This window comes from Durio zibethinus, chromosome 12 (assembly GCF_047325235.1).
Source record: "Durio zibethinus cultivar Kanyao isolate XHJ-2024 chromosome 12, ASM4732523v1, whole genome shotgun sequence".
NCBI classification, from domain to species: Eukaryota; Viridiplantae; Streptophyta; class Magnoliopsida; order Malvales; family Malvaceae; genus Durio; species Durio zibethinus.
The window spans coordinates 252,157-264,609 of NC_143173.1; the positions used below are offsets into that span (position 1 = coordinate 252,157).

Sequence of the window (12,453 nt, forward strand, 5' to 3'; positions counted from 1 at the left end):
TGACTATTTACACCCACCACAACCAAAATTAGCCTTAACAGGCTCTTTCTTGATGTTCACTGTCTCTTTCTCTTCAGCCTTTGGAGTTTTCACCAAAGCAGCAGCATGAACCACAGTTTCCTTGGGGATATCTGATTTCACATCTTCTTCCTTCTTCGGAGTCACAACCACAGTTTCATGCTTTGAAGTGCAGACATTGCTCCTTGATTCGCAGCAACTCCTGCTTTCCATCTTTGCTCTTTCTTTGACAGAAAGCTTTGAGAAAATGGAATGCAATAAAAAGGCTAAATGGAACTTGTTATAACTTGCAAGGAAAGGATGAAGTGGAGCTTGGAAGATTAGTAATTTATATAGAACCAGAAGAGACCTTTAAAATTCCTACTCGATCGTTTCATAATCTTAATTCATCCATAATTTTTTTTTTTTAAATTCTCTTTTATAAATTCGTGTCCCATTGATTCAAATTGAGTGCAATGTACCTTGCAAATTTCCAAGTGTAGGAATTAATCCAAAGCTCCCCAACAAATTATTTGATTCATTTTCAATTTTTTTCGTTTAATCGATAAAACATTTAATATTCTTGCCCCTTATTTCATGCATTTGTCGAATCTCGATTTGTCACTTTTTTCATTCAATTGAAACTTGTGGTTTACTATCCCCAGAAGCTCAATCTCTTTATGGCTACCTCTCCAGGAAGGGAGAGGGTGAGAAAGCAAAGGCTAATGGGAAAGGGGTAGAGGCAGGGACACATATCATGAAAAAATATCAGACCAAACTCATGAAACACAGCTTTTAAAAGCTTAAGGTGATAAAAAAGATTCAATCTTAAAGCTGAATACACAATGTTCCAAACACTCGGAAATTGTCATTGAAAGAGCCATTTTAGATAGTAACCCATATACCAATTTAAAAATGAATGAAGCATTTCAAGTAAATTTAACATTTCTTTCCTTTTCAAATATCAATACACAACAATGTAAAACCTTTACACGTATCTTGAACATTAATTCATACGGCAACGCAAGCATACTAGTGTTTCTTTAATACCTTCCTAAAGCCTTTATTTCATGGGTTGGTAGAAGAGTAAAACATCCAGCACGTTAAAATCAAGTTAAGTCTATCAAAATCAGGTCAACATGAGTTTGCTCCAAAAGTAGACAGAGTCTTGACCTTTTGATTTAAGAAACCACAATGCTTCAGAGATCAAAAGCTGTGCATAGAACACTATCAGCTAAATGAAACAATGAACATCAACCAGCTTTGTTGTGCTTTCAGAAATGGAAACAACGAACGTCAGATGCCTCGAAAACACAGTTGTAACATAAATTCAAACTGTTAGAGCTGTGGGTCCAGTCCCATGTGTTGTTTGACCAATTAAAGGTCATCGGCCTTGATCTTTTAACTGAGCCCTAAATATTAAAAGAAGTGAGGGCTGTTTTGGCGTGAAAGGTAGGTGGCGGCAGAGCGAAAGAAGCCACAAAAGATAAAGAGAAAAAAAAAAAAGAAGAATTAGTTGAAGTTGTTTCATGATTGAAATTTTATTATTCATAGCTTTACGTTCGGTAAAAATCGAATTTGAAATTCTTCAAAAATAAATTTAAAATATATTTTTAAGTCATTTATTTGATGAAAATTTTTAATTATTTTTTTAATTATTGATTAATTTTAATTTTAATTTGAGAAATAAAAATTTTTATGATGATTTGTAATTTTTTTTTTATTAATAGAAGATTTTTTATATAAATCTTAATGGATTTTTTTTTTACGTATTTAATCATCGATTATTATATATTATTATAAATTTATTATAATATATTATTTTTGCCTTATTCTATTTATCCTTTGAAGCCCAACACAAATAACGAAGGAAATGAAAAGAAATTACCTGCTGACTTAAAGGTGCCAATGGAGTAAAAACCTGCAAAAAGTAGATATTTAAACAATATGGCTTAATACAAACCGAATTAAGATTAAGTTTAATCCACGCAAAAGCAATTATACTAACCTGAGTTTTACCCAAACGAGACTCGAGATCAACTTCATAATCCCTATGCTTCAGGGCTTTCCTTTGCAGCTGCACATATATTCAATTTTTACCATACAATATTTTTATGTTAAAATAATCATAATAAATGTATTAAAAACAATGAAAATATATGATAAAAGAACAATGCCAGCTTAGTGGGGTTTAATTCTAGTTGTATTTATACCAATATAATTTGAAAGAATGCAAACTATTGGATTCGTTGATTGACAGTAATTACTTAAAAGTTGGAACTATTTTTATTTATAATTGTTGTTCAATGTCATATGCCTTTGGTGTGTGTGCGCGCTCTGCCGAACTGTACGGATTCATTTGGGCAACCAATCTGACATGAAACTAAGATGTATCATCTGAAGTCATGAAAATGGCTGTATGACCAGTTGACTGAAGCTTGATCTCTGCTACTTTAAAATGTAGCTGAGTATGAATTAACAGTTTTCTTCTATTGATTGTCAGAATTAAACAGTACCACTTCCAATCCAAGATGGACTTAACCTGAGTATTCATTTTTTTTTTTTTTGTTCTTTTGGATGCAGTCAATTAACCAAGTTAAGGCAGATGAATTCACACTCAACAAGAACATCCTGTCTATTTTTGCTTCATCCGTTTCACTCGGATGTGTAGGTAACTGGGTCCTTTTGTCAGGACATTGGTCGCCTAAATTTTCTGATATAGAGGAAATAATAGTTATGTCAGGCCGCAGGCTAGCGATTTTGGATTTGATTAATGGTGTTCCATGATGGAAAAACACTGCATTAGGAACCGGTAATTTGTATGTTGTGAAACTTAGAGCCAGGATTCAAGGAGCATTACACGAGAGACAGAATACCGAGGAATCTGGGAATTCTGATGAATTTGAATGAAAGTTGTCAGAAGGAGTAATGAAGTTCCAGAGGAATGAGTTCTGTGGGTGAAAAAGTCCTCAGGGCAAAGGCTGGGACCTTTTGCCTGGGGTCCCATTTTGCCACTATTTGCTTCCAGGCTTAATTTCAAATGCCCCCACAGATTGCTGGAGCTGGGACCTGATATGTCCTCTCATCTGATAACTCTTGGCTCTTCTCATCTGATATTTCCCTTGAATAATAATTTTGATTTCTTTTCTGTTTCAACAATATCTTGGGTTGTGGTCTCAAATTACCGGTTAACAACCAAGCTTATCTACAAACCATTTATATGAATAATCATGAGCGACATATTGTTGGATATTGAGAAAGGCAGAGCAAGCCTGTTCGTGTGTTTTTTTGGAGTTTTCAATTCCCTAAATCTAAAAAGAAATGGAGTGACATGATCATCACAAAAAAAGAAGGAAAACCCAGATAGAAGCAGCCAAAAACAGATTAATCCAATTGTTTGGAAATGGAAACACTATCAAAATCAGCTCAATCATGATCACCTTCTATATCAATGTCTACTAGACACCAGGCCCCATTGAATAAATGCTCGCAATTTTTCTAACCATAATTTTAAGCTATTCTTCATGACTATAAATTTTAACTTGTATGAAGATGATATATTCAATCTCATTATTGATAAAACAGTTCAAAATAATAGAATTAGACGAAGGGTATCATGTTAATTAGAAAACATGAAAACCATAACTTCCATCTCAAGCAATTTCTTCATATAGATATGACTGCTATACTTCAATGGTGCAAATGATAATAAGAACGAAACAAATTAATTGGAAAAAAAAAAAGTTTTCTTGAGGCAAAACAACCAAGCATAGAAGCAATGTTGCTGTCAATTCATATCTTTCCAAAATACCAACAAAACCCATATCTTCATGCAATATATATAATATATATCATGTGCATGTGCATCACATTTACATGGAACCAAGAAGAAACAAACAAAAAATTCCAGTTTTCTTTTCGATTGTGGGTCAGGTCATTTGGGGAGCATCCTCATGTGCTTGTGCTAATTAGTGTGGTTTAACCCCTTGGGCATCTGCCACCAAATTTGTAACGGGTCTGATATGATTGCTTCAATGATTTAACAGGAACAGTGTTCCATAATGATGAAAGATGGATCATTGCCTACGCTCCCCAAAGAAGAAAGATGTAAATATGGAATGCAATAAGAACCTGAAAACCTCATAACCTTTATAAACTCCCTTTAAAATTTTACAAATGCATCAATAATGGCAAGAACTGTTCTAATTATTGATTTTTGAATATACCCATTGTTTTGATAAGTTTGTATTTTACAATCAATTCAGATTAATAAACAAATAACAGAAGTTGTAAATTTTCTTAAAAGAAGGCCCAAGGTTTAAGTAAGAAACCACAAGGAGTGGATGAATGTTCTCATAAATAAAACTTTATGTAAGAAAATACAAGGAAAATAGATATTAGATTGTGTTACACCATCACTGCAAAAATATATGAAAATATATATATTGCATATTGTTTTATACGTTATACAAGAAACCGAATCTAAATTATTTAACCCTCATAATTTCTAAAAGGAACAGCTTCTGTTTTGAAACAAAAGAGAAGATCTAACTGTAAAATACATTTATGATTCATAAAAATTCTTAAAGTAAAAAAAATTCTATAAAATTTCTTTCACACCCTTAATTTACTGGATTTACCTGGAGGAAACAGGATTCAAAGCTCTAGCTAAGCCATTCATGGTACCATAACCTTTTGAACTAAATCCCAAGCACCCAAGCAAGCTTTGTCTGTAAGGCAAAAAGGTCTTCTTCCTCATTTCTTGAGCTTGTGCTTTATTTGCTGTGTAATGCAACTCATGTGGTGATGGTGGAACCCTCCTCTTCCCTATCCCGTTCACAGGCTTATTCTTATTGCTTTTATGGATATTCTCTGAGCCCCCACTTGACACATTCTTGCTTAGCTTCTCTTTAGACTCCTGAACCACACCACTGGTTGTGCTTCCAGGTTTCTTTTCTTTTGTTGGAGAGAATGAAATAGTTGACCAGAACTTATTGTTGCTTCTTCCTTCACTTTTGCTCCTTAGAAAATCTTTCAGGAAAACCCATCTCTTTGAGCTTCTTCCAGCTGAAGAAGACCTGGAAGAAGAAGCTGACATTGAAGCACTTGTTTCATTATACATTTCCTCATCATTCTTGCTATCAGCTTTCTTGCCTAATTCTTTATCTAAGCACATGCTTTGGTCATCAATATTGAGGGCGAAACTAGCACTTCTTAAAGGGGACATGGATCTTGTTTTCCTACGTAAAGACTTGTCCCTCAGCCTCAGATCTTTGCCTCTTAGTTTGTTATCATCTTCTTCATTTTCTTCATCTTCATTTTCATGATCCACCAAAGGAGCCAAAACCTGAGGCCTTTCCAAATGGGTGGATAGCTTCATAGGTCTGATCCGTCCATTTAAGAAAAGTTCATCTGCTGAGCTCATGGAACCTGTTTGACCTGACCATGAAGACCCAAATCTTGCAGAGAACTCAAACTCAAAACCCAGAGGCACTGAGTTATCAGGAGAAGATGGTTGGGTTGATGATACCATTGAAGTTACGGAGGTCATGGCAAAATGCATAGGGCTAGCCGGTGCACTATAAAAAAACCCACCATTGATGGACCCTGGTCCAGGTCCAGGTGCCCGGCCAGGGCTTGAAGGAGCACTAACATAAGGTGTGGAGCAGGTGCTGTCATAGTCTTCAGAGAAAACTAGGGGCTGATGGGGATCTTGGGTTTTGCCATTTCGGGTAATTTCAAGTTCTGTTTCTAAGTTTGAGATTTGATTCGATTCATTGTTGTTTGAAGTTTGGAACTTCATTTTTTTTGTGTGACTAAGTGGAGTAGTAATTGGTGAGAGAAGTGAGGAAGATTGCGAAAGTGTGTTGTTGTGCATGTAAATAATAAGATAGAAAATGAGAAAGTGAATGTGTTCCAGATAAGATTTGTTCATCAATGTGGTTTTATGTGGTGGTGCTTTGTAACTGTTAAATACTAAAAATGTCAATTTGGGCTTTCCGTTTTTTTTTTACCTAAAATAATTTATTTATTTCCTAAGTTATAGAAGTGATAGTTAGCCTTTTTTAATGATTAATTAACTTATGAACAAGTTTAAGTCCTATTTAAAGTGTTTATTCAATGATTCGATTAATTTTTAATCGAATTATTTAAAATTAAATTAATTGAATTACATTATTTTATTTTCATTAATCGAATCGAATTTATAAATTTAAAAAATTAACCGACATAATTAAATTATGTTGGTTTGGTTAATTTTTTTATTAATCAAATAATAAATATAATTAAATTATATTTTAAATTCTTTATTTCTCATATTTTAAACAAATTAAATAAAATTATTCAATAAAATATTCAAATATCAAAATATTACGTTAAAAACTTTAATAAATTATAAAATTAAATAATTTATTTTATATTTTTTATATTATATTTAGATTATATTATATTTCAATTAAAATTTTGATTAATTCATTTTTCAAATTGATTTAATTAAAAATTAAATTTTTTTAAAAATTATTTTCGTTAATAGATTAAAATTAATTTGATGATCAATCGATTAATTAAATTAAATCGATACAATCAATTAATTCAATTAAAATCAAATTATGAACACCCCTAATCTCACTTACTAATTTGATTGATAAGGTTGCCAAAGAAATTCTTATCATTGTCACTTTCTTTACTAAAAAAGGATGACACTTCTTTCATTTTCAATGTTTTAACTCTTATGCGATTTTCACGTCCCACGACAACATGAAAATTTTATATGTAAACAGTAAACGGCTAGCTAGATGGGAGGAGAGTAAGATTTAGAAGTGTAAATAACTAAATATCAGTAATATTAAAAAATATTGTTGATTATTGAAATATTTTTCATTTTCTTTAAGGAAATTAAGAAAAAAAAAAAAAAAAAAGAGGAAGGAGAGGAATTAGATAATTGGGTCATTTCCATTTTACACTCTTCTCGATGCAACATCCTATCAATCTTGGGTCATACACCATTAATATAAAAGTTATTTAATAACATATCTACCAAGAAGTTTTGGTATCAGGCTTATTAAATTTTTTATATTAAAAAATTGTAGTTTGAAGACAAAAAATATAAAAATTTAAAATTTAAACTCTAAATATATTAAATATTTTCTTTTATAAACAATTGTACTAACCACTTAAACTTATACTTTGAATGTCACCACTTGTAGCATAAAAAACTTTGTGCTACATGAAAAGAATTAAAAGGGGTAAGCATTGAGAGAAGACTAGGGATCCATGTGGGGGGAAATGGGAAAGGAGCCAATTGACAAAAAACAAATTTTAAAGTACAAAAATATAAGCAAAAAACCCCTAAATTAGTACATTGTTAAAATTAAAGTCTATAAAACTTTCCTTTGTTGTCACCCCACAATTCTTCCCATTCAGCCCCATCTGGTGTCACATGTTCTTGCTTTTGGGTAAATAATACAAAAACTTCTTTGATGAAGGATGCACTGCTCCACATTCCCACCTTCCAATCCAACCCATGAATCAAAAAAATGCTTTAAAAGGTAGCTCTTGATCAAGGATGCAGAGTTTACAATTTTGAATCATATAGCAAGTATATATTTTCAATTTGAACAAAGAGGATATGAAGATTCATCAGGTGAAAAATTTACCTACAGACAGATTTTAAAATGGAACCCCAAAGAAAGGGTTATCATTAAAGAGCCTTAAAGCAATAAATTACAAACTAATTCATCAATTAAAGAAGTTGATATACTTTTCTCAATCTCTACACCCTCTTCAATTGCTTCCAGGTCAAAATCAAGCCATTTCCCATACTTTGTGCTCATGTCCTTGTCTACAAGTTCATCCACCGTTATATCCCCCATGCTTTTCCAACCCAAAACCTCTTTGAACACCTCTTCTGCTAACCACCCCTTTTGTTGGATTAATTTTCCCCGCTTAACCCACCCTTTGTAGCTTCCAACCAAAAGTTGCCCACACCTCAACTCCAGGCATTCATTCACAGTATCAAGCAAATGCTTTTGTTCAAGCTTGTTTTGATCTTCTCCATTTCTCTCTGTTCCATTCTGATGCTCAAGCTGATAGAAAGAGTTCAGGGTCATAACCTTTTCAGTCCGGCCCAATGCATATTCTATGAACATTAGCTCAGAGTCTTTTAGTACCATTTTCACATAATCGAGTCCCTAATTGATTGAGTCTTTAAAACCTCTGGAACTTGATGTCCTAGTTAGAAGCTTTTTGTCCATTTCTCCCACAGGTTTAGAAGATGCCGAGTCAGATAACTCCATACCAAATTTTGTCATGGACTCACTTCTAGAGGTCCGACTTTAACACTTCTTGATGTTGAGTCAACACGAATTGCTTAATGCCTGCAAGTGTAGAGTGTATATGTTGGTCAAAGGAACGATAACAGAAATCCTTATCTCATAATTTTAGCTTGTACATTAGTCACTGAAGTAACATGGTTAATGACTTTATCCATTAGGAAGATCGTTACAAAATTTCGGTATCATGCAAAATTCATAAACTGATATAAATGGTTCTGAAATTATGCTCTTTTCCACAAATAACAATTGCTTTGGCTATCAGACAAATAGTTAATTATTCTCCAGATTAATTGACAATTACATTCCTAGTAACTCAATATCATTTCTAACTCTAATATAATACATAAGAAAATGGTTTCAAGTGGCAGGAATGTGGAATTCCGAGGAAGAAAATAAGAATAAGAAGTGTACAGCTTACCATTTCTACTATCTAAGCAGCTTCCACTCGTGAGAACAGCTTCAAGATTTTAATTTGGGCTAGGATGTTGAAGGTCTAATTCTAAGCCAGTCTCGCTGCTGCTGCTGCTGCTTCTAGCATTTTGCATTTCAATTTCTTCCGAAAGCTGGGATCATTAAATAAATTTAAAGTTACATGTCATCATTATGCAATATTGAAAAAACAAGAATACAATTTCTCTATTTAAATTAGAAATGCAATAGACAACTAAAGGAAAAAAAATCAATTTAGATATATCTTATCAACCTTCTAAATCACTCAAGCTTGTGAGCAGCTTGTTTGTATATATGATGAAATGTTAAAGAGTACCAACAGATGAATATCTATACTTTCCAATACGATCCAAGGATGTAGGTGCCAGGCCATATGATAACGGCAAAAGGCAGTACAATTGATCGCAAGTTATCGGGGCACTAGATCAGATTTCCACAATTCCACAATTCAACAAATCAACAAGACTCCAAGTTGGTAGAAACTCAAATCATAGTAAAAAAGGGGAAAGTTTTGCATCAGCTACCAAATTCTCTTTGTGATCACTATTCATATCCATCTTGGCTCTGCCTTTAACTCATAAAACTAAAGTTTCTATGTTTATTGATTATTCAGTACATTTATTATGTTTTTTTGGTTGAGGGAAAGCACCATCTGAAATTCAAGCACTAGATTCTATACTTTGGAAACCTTGGTTCAACGGGATTTGAAGACAACATATCAAGCTTGTTCGAGATATTGCGATAGCCCGTTGGCTGATGATATTCATTCCACAAATTCCGAGCACTTCTTTCATAATGGGATACTCTTAACATTTTACCAGTGTCGGCAAGACCCCGAATATGGGTTAGAAGAGGACTCAGAGTCACTCAGTGTCGGCAATGAGTCCAGACCCATAAGCCTAGCAAAAACACCAGGTGCTCTAAATCCATATCCTTTATCACTAATCGTTGAGGAAGCAGAATTAAAATCAACGCTTCGTCTATTACTTGAAGTGGCATTGTACTCATTCCCCTTCATCTGGTAATGCAGAAAAAAGAATACAATATAGTCAGAAACTAACATTTTACCAGAATAACAGTAGAGCAATAGAAGATTAAAGGGGGAATGGGAGGAAATTTCCCACCGTGTGAGGCAGTGACTTCACTAGATTTTCCACAGGTCTTCCTCTCCTTGATTCTTCTACAGTCAAAATGCAAACAAATTGTGCATGATTACAATCATACAAAAATAATACATGCATATCCATGCAGATTTAGAACAGGAATGTACCTGATAATTCGGAATGGTTTCAGAACAATTTCTTCCGAGATTTACCATTCCTATCAAACAGTTGAAAAAATCCTCCCTTTGAATGTTCCCCTCCGACATCCATTATCCTGCCCGTAAATCAACATTACTTAAAGATTTAAACCCAAAAAAAAAAAAAAAAGTTGAATTATCAAACAAAAATTTATAACCGGTGGACATAATCAATGGCTAACAAAAATGAAGAAACTTTAATTTCAAAAACCAAACCTGATTTCGCTTACATTGCTCATTAAGCCAACAGACAAAGAGAGACGATGCATCAACGTCAAGCAAGAAAATGAGGAGAGAGAAATAGAACGTTTTCTGACATAAAATACATGAACATGTGAATCAGATCTCCATATTCCTATAACTAAGAAAAACACCCATTAATGGAGACGCAAATAATCCTCCAAAAGGGAAACAAAGATGTAAATGAGCAAAAAAAAGAACTTCATTGTATGAAGGAAAAAAAAAGTCACCTTGAATTCTTTGAAAGTTGCAGAACCCCATGATCCTGGTTCCAAGATCCTTCCTTGTCACAATGGGCTACATAAACTCCAAGCACCATTTTTCTTTCTTCCAAGAAGGAAGGTTTTCATTTCCTTTTAGTGGAACCAGATTAATACTAATGCACATATCATAATAGAAAAACGGAAATTAAAAAAGGACACAAAAATTCATCACAGGAAAATATTTTAGTGACAGTAGCAGAGATGCTGAGAGTGAGAGTGAGAGAGATTTGGTTGGACTTGGATAACAGATAAGAAAGAGATGCTGAGAGTGAGAGTGAGAGTGAGAGAGATTTGGTTGGACTTGGATAACAGATAAGAAAGAGATGCTGAGAGTGAGAGTGAGAGTGAGAGAGATTTGGTTGGACTTGGATAACAGATAAGAAAGAGAAGGTAAAGTTAAAAAAAAAAAAAAAGGGGGGGGGGGTGGGGGGGCCTGGAGAGTTTAAAAGACCAAGATATATCTGGTCAGATTTTGAGCATTAAATCTTGGAGAAGAAGTGACATAACACACAACCCAACTCTGCCATTAAAAACTCAAGGACCCAAGGTGAAACAAATGAATTAAATAAAATAAATAAATTTCCATTTCTGTCCTGGTCTTGTAATTTTCTTAAACTTTGTTACCAATGCCATGCCACTTGCTACACAACTTCCACTTTAAAATTGATTTCAATTCAATTTTAAATCTCGCTTTTGCAAGTTATTTGAATATGTTTCTTGAGAGGGTGAATTGGGTTATTAATGGCTTAAATTTTCAAAGCTGAAGAAATTAAATGAATGGAATAGGTGTTGCCATATGGTTGAAGAATCTTTATTTTTAATTTTTTAACGACTCCATAAGAGATTCAAGTATTTTTATAAAAGTGTCGACAAACTTAATTAATTCTAGTACTACTTAGTTTTATCATTGTTATAATTAAAGATTGTAAACTAAATCCCAGATATTGTGAAAAGATAATGGAGCATACCTTACTCAACTGTGATTGGTTACTAATTTATAAATTATTACAATTCTAAAAGCAAAAATTTAATAAAAATTTTCTTCATCTTGTTCTTACTCTTACCTTTGTTTTAACCATTGGCTCTCTGCAACATATATCGAAGTTTTAAAAAAGTCGAATGGCAGTGCCATTTTCATTAGAGGAATTGTTTTGTCTGATTTCTTCCCACAACCAAAAACCAAGTCACCAATAAAATCCACCCTTGGTTTCGGTAACTAGTCAACTGATAAACACAAAACATCTCATAAAGAATTTTGGATTGGATTATAGCGAAGTCTTTACAACTTCAAGCAAAGAGGTTACTCTGTTAGGCACAATGGTGTTTGACATGTCATTGTCATTGTCAATTATATCATGATCTCTCTCTTAACTGAAGCAAAAATAATTAAGTTTAATTATTACATGTTGCATGGTTGTTGCATGTGCTATTTCCCAAATTATTCCTCAAAGAAGTGTTTTCGACTCGTATGGCTGGCTATATTATATAGATCTTAGATCTTATATTAGATTTTTTTACTATTATTATATATAAAAAATTCATTTTTTGAGCATTAATTAACTTAAATTGAAGCCCAAACATATGGTTGTTATGATGTTAGCTAATGTGTGAATGCATTCAAACTATTGTTCAAACAACCAACCTTCATTTGTTCACCACTCTTTTCCGGTGATCAAAGGACTTGCACTCTCTCTCTCTTCCGGCCATCCTACCGGATAGTCTGCAGAGATGGCCGGAACCTTGAGATCATCGATCATAATATGTTAAAATACGTGAACAAAGCTTATTTTGGACCATCTCAGCTATCCTTTGATGACCAAAAACAGGCTACTAAGAAGAGGAAAAAGTCATCTATGTCGATTAACTAATG

General features: G+C 33.3%; 1 protein-coding gene and 2 pseudogenes across 2 annotated transcripts; all 3 read right to left on the minus strand.

Annotated features, from left to right (window-relative positions):
• Positions 1-4,366: 4,366 nt before the first annotated feature.
• On the minus strand, positions 4,367-5,986 carry LOC111297208 (uncharacterized). The gene has a single exon (XM_022891858.2). The coding sequence runs from the start codon at positions 5,930-5,932 to the stop codon at positions 4,634-4,636; it is 1,299 nt and encodes a 432-aa protein (XP_022747593.2). The 5' UTR covers positions 5,933-5,986; the 3' UTR covers positions 4,367-4,633.
• A 1,592-nt stretch (positions 5,987-7,578) lies between these two features.
• LOC149515486 (uncharacterized) lies at positions 7,579-9,337 on the minus strand (annotated as a pseudogene).
• LOC149515487 (uncharacterized) lies at positions 9,310-10,868 on the minus strand (annotated as a pseudogene). Its single transcript, XR_016326240.1, has 5 exons — positions 10,551-10,868; positions 10,297-10,392; positions 10,051-10,157; positions 9,905-9,960; positions 9,310-9,798 (listed from the first exon to the last, which is right to left on the minus strand). The product of XR_016326240.1 is annotated as an uncharacterized LOC149515487 (transcript).
• Between the last annotated feature and the right edge of the window lie 1,585 nt (positions 10,869-12,453).

Excerpts from the sequence above, each read along its gene's own strand:
- LOC111297208 (XM_022891858.2), bottom strand. The coding sequence starts at position 5,932 with ATGAACAAATCTTATCTGGAACACATTCACTTTCTCATTTTCTATCTT.